The sequence below is a fragment of the Caretta caretta genome, chromosome 6 (assembly GCF_965140235.1).
Source record: "Caretta caretta isolate rCarCar2 chromosome 6, rCarCar1.hap1, whole genome shotgun sequence".
Lineage (NCBI taxonomy): Eukaryota > Metazoa > Chordata > Testudines > Cheloniidae > Caretta > Caretta caretta.
Genome location: NC_134211.1, coordinates 104,116,205 through 104,133,580, shown reverse-complemented (window position 1 = coordinate 104,133,580; position 17,376 = coordinate 104,116,205). Strand labels below are relative to the sequence as shown.

The following is a 17,376-nucleotide window of genomic DNA, read 5'->3' as shown; positions in this document are numbered from 1 at the left end:
TATAGTTAAAGTGATACACCAATCTAATTCACTATGTGGACACACTTATTCTGAAGTGATCCTTTCCAGGGGCCATGTTGTGCCATGATTTCTTATACAAAATTCCACTTTGAAAGAAATGAGGAGTTTTATTTAAGAACTGGTAGCATGATGTAGCCCTATGTGCCCCATTCAACATTTAAGCAACAACTTGCTTACTAAGAAGCACTATATTTTTTATCCTGTTGAGTGAGATCTTTATGCATTAAATGCAATTCATTGCTATGGAGAGCAGACTAGACATTAGACATCTGAAAGCTGGATCATAGCAGAGCTGTATTTATTTTTGTCATTGTCTAATGGAAAATCTCTCTCTTTTTTAAAACAGGTCACGGTAAACCAGTTGGAGGATACATCGTCAGCAATGTTGAGATCAGAAATAAGCAGTAAAAGGAAGGAAAAAAAGAAAAATGTGATCCAAGCAGAAAACTTTCAGACTTTAGAAACGGGGACTCCACAGTTACCTGATAAACAAAAAGAAGAAATCACTGGTTATCAGGAGTTTTCCAGGTAACTAATTAACTTTTATAGAGTCTTCAATATGCCTTGATGTGAAATTGTTTTTCGGTAGTATGTTTCTGAACAAATCTCATTTAGCTAGTACATGTTATCCCCACTGGGCTTGTCTATGTTACAGTCACAAATGTGTTGGGGGAACCAGTAACAATGTGACGTTGTCATTACACAACTGGATTTGTCTACACATGCAAAGAAATTCCTAAACATGTTTAATACACAACTGTGCTGTACTTACAGTTGAGAGAAAACCACTGACACTGTGACCACTGTACTACTTTAATGGTTGATGTTCCAAATTATATCTATACATATATGATTGAAACATTCAGCTAACTCTCACTCCTGTTTCTTTTGAGTATTAGTTTAGGTGCAAGGGAATATATTTGAACAAAAATGGATTTGTGCTCGTTTTGGTGAACAGTTTAATCAGAGCTGCAACAAACTCAATAGAAATCCACTTCCAGAATCCCATTAACTCAGTTTCTCCAAGCTTTTTAACCACCATTCTAGTACCTTTCATGATAAAATAAGTTCAAAAAAGAAAACAGAGCACAAATGGTAACGGTTTAGGGATATAGTCTCACTTCAAGCTAATGGGGTTTGTGCACCTTCAACATCTATCAAGATATTGCTTTTCAGAAATAATTCAAAGTGGAATGTCGCTAGTTTTTCATATCATGGCCAGATTTTCCAAAGCAGCCTCTGAAATTGCACCTGAACATTTTGTGCGCATAAAAACATGGATTTGAATGTGTATTTGAGGTTTTGCATATCCTGAAGATGACGTACATAAAATTGCAGGAGCATCTGTTGAAGTAAAAGCCCTTGTGAAAATTTGGCTCTGTGAAATTAAAGTTTATTTTTATTTACTTTGCAGGGTTAGCTATAGCGACTCCAATGTTTACCTCCGAAAAAGGATTCCTAATCCCACTGAAAAGGTTAGTATGAGGAAAAATGTAGTGTGTCCCATTCACTACTTCTAATTATCTCCTAAAATCACAGGCCTCGTAAATGGTAGACTGCTAATTATAAAAAGTAATTATATGTGATTGCTCAAACACAACCAAATATAAACCTGTTGATTAAATGAAAGTCATAGAATTTCTGGTTTAAGAACTAAGACATTAGGAATAAATAAAAGCTTTAAAGGAAAACACAAACAATTTTTAATCAAACCTTTCAGAGTGGTAGCCGTGTTAGTCTGTATCAGCAAAAACAACTAGGAGTACTTTGTGGCACCTTAGAGACTAACAAATGTATTTGGGCATAAGCTTTCATGGCTTTCATCAGATGCATGGAGTGGAAAATACAGTAGGCAGGTATATATACACAGTACATGAAAAGATGGGAGTTACCTTACCAAGTGGGGGTTCAGTGCTAACGAGACAATTCAATTAAAGTGGAAGTGGGCTATTCTCAACAGTAGAATACCAAGGGAGGAAAAATCACTTTTGTAGTGGTAATGAGGGCAATGTAATCAGGATGGCCTGTTTCAAACAGTTGACAAGAAGGTGTGAGTAACAGTAGGGGGAAATTAGTATGGGGAAATTATTTTTTGTAGTGACTCACCTACTCCCAGTCTTTATTCAGGCCTAATTTGATGGTGTCCAGTTTGCAAATTAATTTCAGTTCTGCAGTTTCTCATTGGAATCTGTCTGTCTTTGAAGTCCAGGGAGATTGAAGTGTTCTCCAACTGTTTTTTGAATGTTATAATTCGTGACATCTGATTTGTGTCCATTTATTCTTTTGCATAGAGACTGTCCAGTTTGGCCAATGTACATGGTAGAGGGGCATTGCTGGCACATGATGGCATATATCACATTGGTAGATGTGCAGGTGAACAAGCCCCTGATGGTGTGGCTGATGTGGTTAGGTCCTATGATGGTGTCCCTTGAATAGTATTTGGACAGAGTTGGCAACTGGGTTTGTTGCAGGGGTTTGTTACCAGCAACTACACACCACACAACAAAAACACTACCCAGGAACCTATCCCATCTTTTCATGTACTGTGTATATATACCTGCCTACTGTATTTTCCACTCCATGCATCTGATGAAGTGGGTTTTAGCCCACGAAAGCTTATGCCCAAATAAATTTAAGTCTCTAAGGTGCCACAAGTACTCCTCATTGTTTTTAATCAAACCTTGTGTCATTAAGAATATCCACAAAGGAATGTCTAATCATGCAATTATACAAATTATAATTTGGGGACTACATTGTAATTTCAATATTTCTGAAGCAGTCAGTGACTCGACACTTCACTGAGGTTGCAATTCTTTGCATAGTGAGTTTTCTTTAATTCTGCAGTGACACTTTCTGCTTTCAGTAAATAGCAAGGAACATGATGTATGCTCTGTATCTTATGTGCAGTAGCCTCCCAATACCTCATTTATGACCCGTCCTGCAAATTGCTGAGCATTTCATAAGTACCTCACAGGATTGGGTTTATTGCTTCAAACCTGCATTGCTTGTTGCATCATGCCACTGGACTGATGGCTCAGTCCTACGCCACTGAAATTAATAGCACAATAGAACACAGTGGTAGACGTGGTTCGTCTTGTTCTCTCAAGAGATGTTCATTACTTCACTGGGCCCTAGATTGATGTCTGTGGCACAGAGAGGCAATAGGTGATGTTGTAGCTGCATTTCACCTTTTTGGGCTGGGACTGTGGCTCTCCCAAACACAAGGTGAAATCCAGAACTTCCTGAAGTCAATAGGAATTTTGTCATTGATTTCAGTGGAGCCAGGATTTAATGCACACACTTCATCCATAAAACTCAGCGACTCAAAGTGTGTGCAAGCAAAGAGGATTTCACCCACTGTGAATACAAAATATTGGAAACAGCAATGTCTGTGACTGTTTGTGTTTCACTATTGTTGATATCACAGGCATTGTTGCTTCCAATATTTTGCAACGGGAATGTATTAGAAGCCAAATCTCATTTTGTTGGAGTAAAATTTAGAAAGATTTTTGTACATAACTTAAAATCAGCTGCTGTCTTTGTCGCTGTCTTTGATGTTTGTTTAAGAGCCATTTGACTTTTTTCATTGTATTTTTGTTTATAAATATGTAATTTTAGGAATACATTAGTGAAAACAAACAGAAGAACACAGATGTGAATGAAAGCACAAATCTGTTAATTATCAGGTGGGTAGTGTCTTTTTCACGGCATCTAAGACTTGTAGAATCTTGTACATGCGTTCTAAAGTGAGATTCAGAACTATTTTGCAGTGGTTGAGACTGATGTACACTTTAGAAAATTATAGGCACTGGCAGGGAATAGGATTCAACATAACTCCTCATGGGTCTGAAGTACAAACTTTGGTCAGTATAGATATACGGTAGCAGATTGTCAGCCTTGGCTAGATCTTTACACATAGCAAGGGAGACTTAGAGCTGTGTTAATTGGGCAGCTGAGGATTCCCCCATGAGCCAACAGAATACCACATTTGGTGGAGGGGACATTCCAGGGCAAGGAAAGAATGGGAGAGGGTAGAGTTAAAATGTGATGTGCTCCAATGATCCTGGGCCAGTGGTCCCTAGGAAACTGTTACAGCCAGTGCATGGCCTTGTCTGCCCTGGGACGACTTTGCAGGAGTGCAGTTACAGTGTAGATAAGGCCTCTACTTGAGGCCAAAGGGGGTTTTGCATTGACTTGAGTGGAGCCAGAATTTGGCTCATAATTAGTGGTTACAGGAGTCAATTACGGAAAACACGCAAAAATGCTATTGGAAACAGGAGTGTCCAGTTCTCACTTACATGATTGATAGCGCCAGACCTTCTGAAAATGGTGTAAACAACATATTACATTATAACTGTTTGCAAAACTAGCATGAAACTTACTGCCTTTGATATCCAATCAGATTTTCAGTAAGAAGAATGAAAGCCAATCTGCAGAATTACTTCAAAAACAAAAGAGAACATAGGGGGATATTTCATTGAAAAACTGGCAAATTTATTCAAAGTTAAAATTTAAAAAGAACCACACTGAAGAAGATGCTGTGTTCACATTAGTAAAATGTGGATGGTTTGCTGTCTCTGCTGATTTAATTATGGCACTTTGAAGATGAAAAGCTCCATCTAAGTTGCAAGTGGTGGTGGTGTTTTGAATTACAGGACCAATGAAATCTCCCAGTTTGCAAATTATAGACTTTAAGGTCAAAAGGGACCATTATGATCGCAGGCCACAGAATCACACCCACCCACTCCTGTAACAAACCCCTAATCTATGTCTGAGCTATTGAAGTCCTCAAATCGTGGTTTAAAGCCTTCAAGGTGCAGAGAATCCTCCAGCAAGTGACCCGAGTCCCATGCTGCAGAGGAAGTTACCCGGATTACTTTTTTTCCCTTTCTTAAAAATAGGAACTATGTTAGCAATTCTCCAGTCATACAGTACAACCCCTGAGTTTACAGATTCATTAAAAATTCTTGCTAATGGGCTTGCAATTTCATGTGCCAGTTTCTTTAATATTCTTGGATGAGGATTATCTGGGCCCCCCGATTTAGTCCCATTAAGCTATTTGAGTTTGGCTTCTACCTCGGATGTGGTAATATCTACCTCCATATCCTCATTCCCATTTGTCATCCTACCATTATCCCTAAGCTCCTCATTAGCCTCATTAAAGACTGACGTAAAGTATTTGTTTAGATATTGGGCCATGCATAGATTAGCCTTAACCTCAACTCCATCCTCAGTGTTTAGCGGTCCCACTTCTTCTTTCTTTGTTTTCTTCTTATTTATATGGCTATAGAACCTTTTACTATTGGTTTTAATTCCTTTTGCAAGGTCCAACTCTACATGGCTTTTGACCTTTCTCACTTTATCCCTACATATTCTGACCTCAATAAGGTAGCTTTCCTTGCTGATCCCTCCCATCTTCCACTCCTTGTAGGCTTTCTGCTTTTTCTTAATCACCTCTCTGAGATGCCTGCTCATTCAGGTTGGTCTACAACTCCTGCCTATGAATTTTCCCCCCTTTCTTGGGATGCAGGCTTCTGATAGTTTCTGCAACTTTGACTTGAAGTAATTCCAGGCCTCCTCCTGCCTTTAGATCCACAAGTTCTTTAGTCCAATCCACTTCCCCAACTAATTTCCTTAATTTTTTAAAGTTAGCCCTTTTGAAATCAAAAACCCTAGTCAAAGATCTCTTTTTGTTTATCCTTCCATTTAGTTTGAACTGAATTAGCTCAGGATCGCTTGAACCAAGGTTGTCCCCTACAACCATTTCTTCTATGAGGTCCTCACTACTCACCAAAACCAAATCTAAAATTGCATCTCCTCTCATTGGTTCAACAACTACTGGACGAAGGAATCCATCAGCTATCGCATCTAGGGAAATCTGAGCCCTATTATTATTACTAGCACTTGTCCTCCAGTCTATATCTGGGAAGTTAAGGTCTCCCATGATCACACAATTCCCATTAGTATTTACTTCATTACAAACATTAAAGAGGTCTCTATCAATATCCAAATCAGATCCCAGTTCCAGCGAGAATCTACCCGTATCATTTGTTCCCACATGAAGGACAATCAGTGGATTCTTTCCTACTCCCATTAGAATCCTCTTCAGCCTCAGGTCCACGTCCTGTATCTTAGCACCCGGCAGACAGCACACCCTTCTGTTCTCTGGATCAGCTCTGGTTACAGGCCTGTCCTTCTCAATAAGGAGTCCCCAGTCATGTAGATCTGCCTTTTCCTGGTGATGGTGCGATTCTTTGGTCTATCCCCTGTTCTCTCTGGCTGCAAGTCCTCTTGATTTCTATTCTCCCTTGCAATCCTCTGCAACCCATCCCGTATCCTCCTCGGGCTCATATTTGGTGGTGTTTTCTCCATTGACTCTTCCCCTCTTCCTATAAGACTATCTGCTCTTCTCTTCTTCCTTGCCCTCTCACCTTCAGTGAGCACCTGCTGTGCCCCTTATTCATTTTCCAACTCTGTAAACCTGTTCCTGAGCTTTATTTCTCCTTCACTAGCCCATCTTTTCCTGCTTCTCTTAGTCACACGCTTCCACTGTCCACTTTCCTCACCCAGCAGTCTCCCCTCAGAGTTCTTTGGTCCTGCTTCCATCTGCAAGTCTGAGCTTTTCCCTTCAGCCTCCTCATGTCTTTGCTCCAATATCTGTTCGAACCTCCTTCTAAACTCAATCAGAGTTTCCACCTGCATCTCCAATCCTCGGATCTTTTCCTCCATCAGCTCTACCAGGCAGCACTTCATGCAGACGAAACTCTTTTCAGGTACCCCCTCCAGGATCATGTATATGCCGCAGCTTCTACATCCAGTCATCCTCATTGTGTCTTCCACTGCTTGGGTCACTACCACTGCTGCCTCTGTATCTGTCATAGCCTTCCCATCTAAGTCCTGTTAGTCCAAGGAACACAGACCAAACCAAACCACCACCACCCAGAGCAAAAACAAACCCCCAACGAGTGCCAGAACACCACACACCCTTCAGTAGCCTGTCTGTTCCTCTGTCTGCCTCTCTTATTCTTCCTTGCAAACTCCCACTCAAACTCCCGTGTTTACAGCTCTGTTTGCTGGCTCCTGTGTTGGAGTTTCTCTTGTTAGTCTTTAAATTTCATTTCAGACTTTTGAGAACTTTGACCAAATAGCATCAGAGAATCCACCCGCCCTCAAGAAAAGATTTCCAATGTATGTTATCAATGTATAATTAAATTCTTCAAAACCTACGTGGGCAAGAACTTTCAAAATAAATGGCTTCATTACTCAAGTGTTTGAGACCCTTTTCAGAGGGCATTTTCAGAAGTGACTAGTGATTTGTGAGTGCCCTTCTTCAGAAACCGGAATGGGATCTGATTTTCAAAATCAGTTGTGGTTCTACCCTGTGAAAATGAAGTCCCTTTAAGATGTCTCAAGTTGGACACCCAATGTCATTCACAATTTCTGAAAATCTTAGCTTTGTTTCAATTAAAAATCCGTATTTGAACATTGCCCAATATTCATAGGTGTTTACAATTAGGGGTGGAACCTCAACTGACATAAATTGGCATAACTCCAGTGACTTCAGTGGGAGTTGCACTGATTGATGCTACCTGAGAATCAGCCTGAAGTTGTCAGAGGCTTAAAACAGTAGTGTGCATTGGATCCTAAGAAGTGATACTGCACAACCCCCTTGTGTGCCTCACAGTTCTGACTCACTCTCTAGCTGGCTGGACTGTAAGATTAATTGAACTACTGCCTTACAGTTCTGCCCATCTTTCCATCAACAACTGCAGTCAATCCACTGCACTTTTACAGTTGTTTTCCTCCCCCAACCCAACCTCTCTCTCATCCATTTTTGTAGGAAGAAAAAAGACTTAGAGGCTCCAGAGAATGCTATTCCACCTTCTGAACCTCCATGTGTAGAGCAACCCGAGTTATTTTACTTCATTGTTTTCCTCTGGGTGCTGGTCTACTGCCTGTTGCTCCTTCCGCATCTTGTTAGCAACAAACTTTGATCTCTGTGAGTGTGGGAATAATAAAAGACAGTGGCTTGATTTTTTCATGTGTATGCATATAAATCGGTTCCTTCAGGTGAAGCACAGACAAATATAGGGCCTGATTTTAAAGCTGATACAAAGATTAGTCTTAACTTACTATTGTGCTATTTATAATGTTGTAGCACATTTTATATTGTGACATTGTGTAGATATATATATAGATATAGATATATATGAAAATTTTGTACATTTGTGCCTTGCTTTATAAAATGCTAAATAAAATGGATAATTATTATTAGAGACACAGATGATTTAGAGCTCCACTCTTCAAAAATGGTTCTTCAAAAATTGTTCCTCTGGCTACACTTATTTACCTAGGGCCATGTAGCTGTGAAAGAAGGGTAATGTGTGACTTCGTGTCAAAGCTTGGTCATCCACATGGGCAGGGCTTGAAATAAGATCTTTTCTGTATTTCCAGTAGAAGAAGCTTAACCTTCCTCCATCAATTATTCTTCCATCATGTGTTTTGTTTTCAATTGAAAGGACTTTTCAAACACATGGGAGCAGATGCTGATCTCAGTTGCACCTATAACTTCATTGACTTCAGTGAAATTGCATCAGAATTACACCAGCGTAACTGAGATCAGAATTTGGCCCATATTGTTACTGTGTCTGGGTAGAGGAATTGCAAATATAAATCTTGCTATATTTATTAAAAACCTAAAATGCTACCAAAACAAGATACTCTGTTGCACACACTTCTCCTGGGAATAATATGAGAGAACAAACAGTACATGATAGATGTATAGTCATGCATTACTGGAAGGCACTCAGAATCTATGGTGATGAGCAAGGAATAAGAATCTATATACAACAGAAAAACTTGCCCCAAGTCTGGAATGAAGGTGAAGGAGAGCTAATAAATTTCCATTAACGAAGTACAAGGAAACATTATTCTGAGCCTTGGTACAGATGAAGTGATGATTATGAACTTTGTCTTTTCTGCAAGTTTTCTTTTGAATTCAGATTTATTGCTGTCTTCTCATCTTCTCATCTTTTGATATTGTACCCTCTATATTAGCAAATTGGCTGTGAAAAAAGAACAATCAAGGTAGCTGCTTACCAGAAGAGATTTAAAGGGAGGAAAGAAGAGACTTTGATAGAGGATATTTGATTATTGACATTTCTTCTTTTTATACACTACTGACAAAGAGGCCACCCTCTAAAATATCTTTCAAGGAGCATCTCTCTAAAATAAATGGTTAATCATTCACTCCAAAGCAGAAGGAAAACATCAGTTTGGATCTCTTGCCTCTTCTGCTGATTTATCTACTTCCTTGTCCTTTACATTCAGCCTCTGGATCAGCTGCATCAATGAATTGCACTTATCAGATCATGTGAAGACCCTGCCTGTGAAGACACCAAAAATAATAAAAAAAAACCCCAGCTTGTCACCTTCTGAGGTGAAAGTGCAACTCAAGAGGATTATAAGCACTGAGATCAATGGGGGAAATGACTACTGGAGAAATAGATCCAGAAAAATGTCGGCAGTCTATATTTCTTCTCTCTGAAAATCTCGAGTACATATGAAGGGACTCCTATCGCCAGACAAAAAGCAAAAATCCTGGCTTGCATTTGGTCTTATTCTTTTGATCAAAAACAGCATAGAAATGGGACAGTAAATGTGTGAAGACATCAGTGATTCCTTTATAGCTTATACTGAGCTTTTTAGCCAGAATGGGAATCAGGTATAAGCTTGGGGTCGCCTACTTGGCAGTAGCAATAACTTCTACCCATGGTATTTCTGGTGTAGTCATCTGCCACCACAGGCACATTTTGACTTCACGATGCCCTGATGAGGACGTGTAATGCTGCTGGTTCAGTTTGAACATCCATACATCAGACCACAGAGTGCCTCATAATAAAAAAAAAAAAAAAAAAGAGGTGTTTCATGGGCTTGCAGTCAACTTTGTTAGAATAAAAGGTATTTATAATTAGAGGCTGTATGTTTAAGATTCCCTTTCAGTATGCTATTTTTAGTGCTCATCTTAAATAAAAGCTCTTTGGGGACAGGGCATATATATGTACTTGAATGTTAAGCACTTCATTTGCATATGCTTTGAAGTTGTTAAAGGCTTGCTGTCTGCTGAGTATTTCCTTAGTTGCATATTGCACTAAACTATTGTATAGGTTCTTGATATTAGCTTGTTGTTACCTCTTTCAGTAACACCTCATCTTGGAGGTGCAATTAGGATTAGAGGATAATGCTGCATAGGATGATAGTTTAAACACTTGGGGTGAAATCCTGGCCCATTTAAGTCAATAAGAATATTGCCACTGATATCACTGAAGCCAGGATTTCACCCTTGGGCTCTTCCCGTCTGTCCATTATAAGGATCTTCTAGTCCTTTGCCAACATCAGACGAGAGTAGAGATGGGTCCAAGCCATAAATTTGAGAAGCAGATTCAGATCTGGACTTCACCCAAAGTTTGAGGGGAAGTAGGTCCAAAGTTTTTGGTTCAGGCCTATTTCTAGAAGAGAGATGACAGAATTGAGAAAAGTCCCCGCATAACTGGCACTTCTCTGGAGGAACTCTGGGGATCCTGGATAAAGTCTCACTGCCTTTGTTAAAAAGAAAAAAAAAAAGTACCACAAACCAGACAGTGAGCTGAGTATGTTTTTTGTTGATTGAACAATTGGACAATAACTGATTTTTGTATTGTGACGTTTACTTCATGCAGCTATCCCTGAAGTCTGATGGGTTATTTAATAACTGGTGGCCAAAAGCCTGTGCTGTTGCACGGGTATGGCAGCTGGGCCAAGTAATCCATCATCTGTGCAGTCTCCCTATACAACCAATCAAATTGTTGGATGCAAGTTAGCTGTAGTGTAAGGGCAGTGATTGGTTGAGTCACCTCTGATATCACAATGGACTAGGACTCTGGGCATGGCATAGGTACATGCCTTACTATAGTTGTATGCTGAACGGATGTAATTTGTGAAGTCAAAATGGCTGAATACATAAAAAATAGACAGTAAGAGGCCACGAATTCCAGTGATGGTTGAACCTGGTGATAGTCTGAAGAAGAAAAACTCATAGCCATGCTTGCATATGTTTCCATCACTTCGCACTGACTCAAACATTTTAGGTTTCAGTGACCCACACAATTACAATTCTGGAATCTTCATATTTAGATAAATATCTTGTGTTGAACTAGTACATTTTCTCCAAAAGGATCACTTTGCACAATGAGAATCACTGCACCCACTTCTGAAGTGCAGCCAACTCTGAGGTAGAGTATAGCAGCTGTTTAACACACACAGTAACACTATACAGTAATTTAGGGCAAAAGACTTCACTTCTCTGTAACATTTGGTTAATGCTACAGGGAGACTCCTTCTCTTCATGACAAATTCTTGAATAGGTTATTTTATCATGCTCTTTCTGGTTCTTCCAAGACTCTTGAGCGTCAAGAGAAATCGCTTGGAACTTGGATATAATCTCCTGTTTCCCAAATATTCAGAAAGCTGGCATTGTTATAACAAAGAAACCAAACATCCCTCCCCAAAAACCTCATCTCACCTTGAGGAGCTCATTGGATGTCTCAAGGAAATAAACAATGTCATCCATAAAGATCATTATGATAACTCAGAAACTATATAACACAGCTTAATGCCAGTAGTGTCTGTTTTCATAGTGGTAGCCGTGTTAGTCGGTATAAGCAAAAACAACAAGGAGTTCTTGTGGCACCTTAGAGACTAACAAATTTATTTGGACATAAGCTTTCATCCTTGACAGGAAATACATGGCCACAAGGACAGCTATATTATTTTCCACCCTACTGATTGATATCTACTCAAGCAACAGATCATGCAGATTAAACCTCATATAGTCTGCAGCTGTTGTCTTAAACATCATACAGTTAATAACAGATCATTCAGATTAAACAATGCTATCAAAGCTATCCCATGAACAGAGGTGGGGCTTGGGTTATGTCCCTTTGTGTTAATAGGATGTGTACAGTTCTAGATGGACCCAGGATTTATTGAGCTGTTTTCACTGCTACAAAATTATTCAGCTGTTAAATAAGGGGACCAAGAGTAAAGAACAAAAGGTGATTCTTACTGGTGTGATTAACCTCTGATGAACTCCTTAAGGAACTCCTTATCTGACTGATCAGTCCTCATCCTCAAAGGAACTCTGCACAACACTTTTGAAAGATGAGCCTGGGAGCTTAAATTCATAACTTTGCTAGACACTAAAAATCATGGTCTTAATAGGGACACTGGATTTATGGCTTATTATATAGAACAATCTGTAACCCACTAACCCCCCCTTTTTGTCCTAAAACTACAGGGGTGTTAACAGGACAATTCAGCTTGAAGGGCCTCCTATGTGCTAACTACTTATGCTAAACCATCTGTTCAATCTTGTATTTAGCTGTGACACTGTTAGTACCTTTCCCCAACCTGAAGAAGAGCTGCGTGTAGCTTGAAAGCTTGTCTCTCTCACCAACAGAAGTTGGTCCAATAAAAGATATGACCTCACCCACCTTAAGGAACACTCAGTCTATTGGAATACTCAGCACTGGACACAAATGCACCCATTTAAGCACTGAAGCCCTTCATTCCACATGCAGCATACTTAAAATGTACCAAGGCATTTTACCTGTAATTAGATGTTGTGTACTCTATTGGTATGTTGCAACCTGGGAGGCTGATCTTGAAGTCTTTACTTCGGAAAAACTCCCATTTAAGTTCATGAGAGTTTTGCCTGAAGAATGCAGGACTAGCCAGGGGTATATGATGTTTTAATACCTGGTGGGCAATGTCAGCAGCAGTAAGAATGTAGGTTGGCAGAAATGAGGAGAGATTAAAAGTGGGTGATTAAAGCAGAGGACTAGGATTCTTCAATTCTGTTCCTAGCTGTGTAACATTGATCTAGTCACTGATGCCAAAGTTATCAATCTGAGTGTCTAAAGTTAGACACACAAATCCATATTTAGGCACTTAACTAAGCCCTGATTCAGGGAACCATTTAAGCATACGCTTAAACCTAGGCATGTACTTACTTAAGTGCCCTTCCTGAACAGGGATGTGTTCCTGAATTGGGGCCTCAGATTTTGACTCATGTATGCCTAAATCCTTTTTGAAAATGATATGTAGGCTCTAAATCAATTAGGCATTGTGACGCTGAGTGCAGCAATGCCTAATTACCTTTAATAATCTGGGCCTATATAAAAAAGGTTTTGATATTTAAGGAGGAAATTTCATACAAATTATCTGGCAGATTCTTACTCCACTTTCAGCTGCAAAATTAGGCATACACATTATCAAACTGAAAATTAATTCACCCCTCACCAAATAGATAATAATGGGTCAGCAACATGGGTGTGATGCATAATAGTTTCATTTGTGTAGCCTTAAAAAATACAGTCCCATTTTAAATACCATCAATATTTTTGATGGATTGAGCTCTAAAACTTATTTTAGTGGAATTTCTACAGTGTAATTGAAGTGTCTACAGAATCTTATTGAAAGCTTAAAAGTTCAGCTAAGAAACTGTTTTAAAGATGAAATATTATTTTGTATCACAGTGATTTATTTTATCTATATTTGAAAGCTGTAAAAACATTTTAAGAGTATCTGTATAATTGTATGAATGTTATACTTATTAATCATTGTAAATCATGAGAAAATTAATATTAAAAAAGTAATGCAATTTCATGCATAATTTACAGACATGACAAAATAACTGCAAATATGAGTCAGGTGAGTCAATGAATAGTAGTCTTGAAAAATATGGTGAATGAGCATATAAAACTGTATACAATACAATCTTTAAAACAGATGCTTTACAGTTTTTGTTTTGTGGTAAAACTTGTTGTTAAGGTTGCAAAATAGGCTAAGTGATGACCCACTTTTCTTCACTGCATCCTTAGCTTTTTAAAATAATCATTTTTTGGGGCTGAAATTTTCCATGCATTGCTCAAAACACTGCTCTCATCTAAAGGAATGTAAATCCGGAATAACTCTATTGATGTCAATGAATTTATTCTGATTTTATACAGATGTACAGTGCCCCATTGATTTCAGTGGGACTTCACGCAGGTGCAGGAGTTCACCTGCACTAATCCAATTGCAGGACCAGGACCTTAAAGAAATAGGTGTCTTTTATAAGTGAGCACTTAGCAATGTAATCTAATAGTCGATTAATCTGTGACAGCTTTAAGGATTTAGGGCTAAATCCTGCCAAGGCACTGAGTGTGTCCTATGAGATCTAAGTGTCCTCAACTTCCATTGAAGTCAATAGGACATGTTGGAATTCAGCAGCTTGCAAGATCAGAACTTTATGGTGGCTTTAAATCAATTTTAAGTACATATACCATAATGCAGAATAAGAGCACCTGCCACTTTAAGAGCCAGTTCACTGAGGTCCTTATTCACTTAATAGTCTCACTCAGTTCAGTGAGTCTCCTGGTGTGAACAAGATGATTTGTTTGCATGAATAAGAGTTGCAGGATCAGAACCTTAGTCTTTCAAGCAAGTTAATGGAGACTTTTTACCTCTTCTCTCCCCCCACCCCCCAGCCACAAGAGAAGAAAAACAGGGAAATTAAATGCAAAAATGTGCAAATGCAATATTAAGATTGCACAGTTTATGTGGGTATCTGAAAGCCCACAAAATGCAGGAGTGAAGGTGGGACAGGTTAGCATTGCTGTAGGAACCTTACATTTTCCATTTCCTAATGTCCTTATTTATTTACTTTGCCACCTTAACACTGCAGTAAAAAATTTTTTTTTTCAAGAAGCAATACTGTGTGTCAGTGATAATGCTACTTCAATGACATCTAATTTTTAATTGTTATAATCCTCTCTTCAATAAGAATACGAGTTGCACTTTTGTTTTGTTTTGTTTTCTTTTTTTTTTAACAGCGCAAAACTGCCAAAGCTGTATAGTGAAGGGGTGGATCTTTAGGTATTAATTTAAATAAATGATATAAATGAATTAGGCATTCTGATGATACTTTCCCACATATTTTAAACAGAACCCAACAATAAGGCATGGGAGGGAAATGGAATCATGCTTCTTATTTTTAGGAACCTTGGATGATCCCTTTACTCTCAAGAGCTAAAGCCATGTTCATTTCTTGAGTGACCATCAAAGCATTGTTCTTTCACTCTGAACTCTTTGTCAGAAAAAGCGTCCTTCTTCTTCCGTAGAATTTCTGCTGTCCCCTTTCCAGCCAATGGTTATTGCTGGTAAAAGAAAATGAGAATTACACCTTATTTTCACACTCTGAAGGAAACATTAGGCTTACGTTAGCAATAGCTATCTCTGCTTAAGGGACATGAAATCACCCTTTAAGTGGTGGTTACTATATTTTTAACTTCTATATGAGAAGGAAATAAAATGGCACTAAGAGCCTGATTTGTGGTTTTACTGCCGGGGAATGGGAAACAATTTCACCTCACGAGAATACAAAAACATGCCCATTGAACAAGGACCAGATTCTGATAACCTTGCTCATGTTCTGTGGTATCTTACTCCACAAGTAGCCTCATTAGTTTTAGTGGGACTTTTTGTAAATTCTTTGGGGAGGGGCCCAACTCATTGTTTTGTGTTTGTACAGGGCCTAGCCCAATGAGGTTCTAGTCCATGACTGGGACTCCTTGGTGCTATGGTAACAAATAAATAATAATAATGTCTGGTTAGGTGCCCTCAAAACGATGACGGGTGGAGAATCTCATCCCGATGACTAAATCCATCCTTAGGAATCAGTGATCCAGTCTCTTCACTTTTTTTTTTTTTTTTTGAACATGGAATAATGTATTTTGTTTAGTCAAACCCTTCTGTTTTTAATTATAAGAATCAGACCATCTTCTTTCTTTTGTGATCTCATTATAATTGACGGGCCATAACTTAACTGGTGCTTCAGGTATGCCAACACTTTCAGCTATCTTACTCTTACCTGTAAAATGAGGATGAACTTACTTAACTTACCTTTGTTACTGTTTTCCAGTTTAAATTTTAATATGTAAAGTGCTAGGTTGCTGAAGGAGTTAGAGGGACTTTTGTGCCAGGAGTAAACATACATCAGCAAACTTAAATGAATGTACATTTATTTTTAATTAGCTCCCTTTCTTTGGCTAATTATCAAGGATGCTGGTTATTTAAATGTGTTTGCTGCCTCACCATCAAACCAACTCTGTGTAAGTTGTTCAAATATATGGCCCTGATCATACTTTGCTGGAGATTCTCATAAATAAATTATCCAGTTTGTATTTGTGGAGAAGTCTTAACTATATCCCCTAATAACAAAGCTTATGCAGCCTCACTGTGTCAAATTCTTTAATTTGGTTACATTAATGCAACTCCACTGATCTGATTGCTAGACCCCCATTGACTTGTTCCAGGGAGATAACTGAGTGCACAACTTGGCCCTGTTTCTTTTATAGACACACACACACTTGCATTTTATTGAATAGCGAGGAGAATTTGAAACTATAAATGGTATTAAAAAGGACATATGTATTTAAAAGACAATGAAGTTTATATATAAATACTTCTGAATATTTTCTTGGTCAGTGCTCCACCCTGAATGTTTGCAATTATCGTTCAAAGCTGATTTTTGTGAAGGAAAAATTAAGAGAAATTAAAATGTTTTGTGTATAGTTGCTACAAATAGCAAAAAGAGATTACTTTTGGAAATTTGCTCTGTAATCAGACTAGGATGCAAGAGTGAATAGTTTAAAATTTTATTTTATAAAACCTCCAATTTTGAAATAAACTGACAAAATTTCTGTACGTATCTGTTGTCTGCATATTTTCCCATGCTGAGAAATATCTGTGCTACATTTACTTTTTCAGGAGAAACCATTCTGTTTCGAATAATGTTATTTTCATGCTAAGAGACTGTATTGGCTTGTTATAAAGAAATCTTAAGAGACAGTTTGACAAGCCGAAAACATACAGACAGTGATTGTTAGAAAACGGGAGCCTACTTTTCTCTCGCAGTCACTTTTAAAAAGGAGTAGATGTTGAGTTTAGGAAGGTGAAGGTTTACCAGCATGTAGAATCAGGTATATTGGGGCAACAAGCCTTATGTAAGCTTCCAGAAATAATTTTGCTGAATCATGCATTTGCAGAGGTGGATAAATGTCAGCTTTACAATAAGACTTATCGAGCTCCTTTTCACTTATGATTTTAAGCATTTGAACTGGTGGCTCAACAGGTGAATAGCTGATGCATGGATCCATTTTACAGTGTTCCCCAGTCACTTCTCTTGCAGAACATCAGCGATGGGGAAGTAGCAGAAGCACAATGAAACACAGAGAACCAGGGCCTGGATCTCTGTCCCCAAGAGTTTACAATCTA

General features: G+C 38.6%; 1 protein-coding gene across 1 annotated transcript in view; it reads left to right on the top strand.

Annotated features, from left to right (window-relative positions):
- CLMN (calmin) overlaps positions 1 to 16,810 on the top strand; it is a 99,087-nt gene extending 82,277 nt beyond the window's left edge. The window contains exons 10-13 of the mRNA XM_048854008.2: positions 368 to 549; positions 1,436 to 1,496; positions 3,640 to 3,707; positions 7,862 to 16,810. Of these exons, the coding sequence (XP_048709965.1) occupies positions 368 to 549; positions 1,436 to 1,496; positions 3,640 to 3,707; positions 7,862 to 8,015 (465 nt within the window). The 3' untranslated portion in view covers positions 8,016 to 16,810. The remainder of the gene's footprint in view (positions 1 to 367; positions 550 to 1,435; positions 1,497 to 3,639; positions 3,708 to 7,861) is intronic.
- Positions 16,811 to 17,376: the final 566 nt, after the last annotated feature.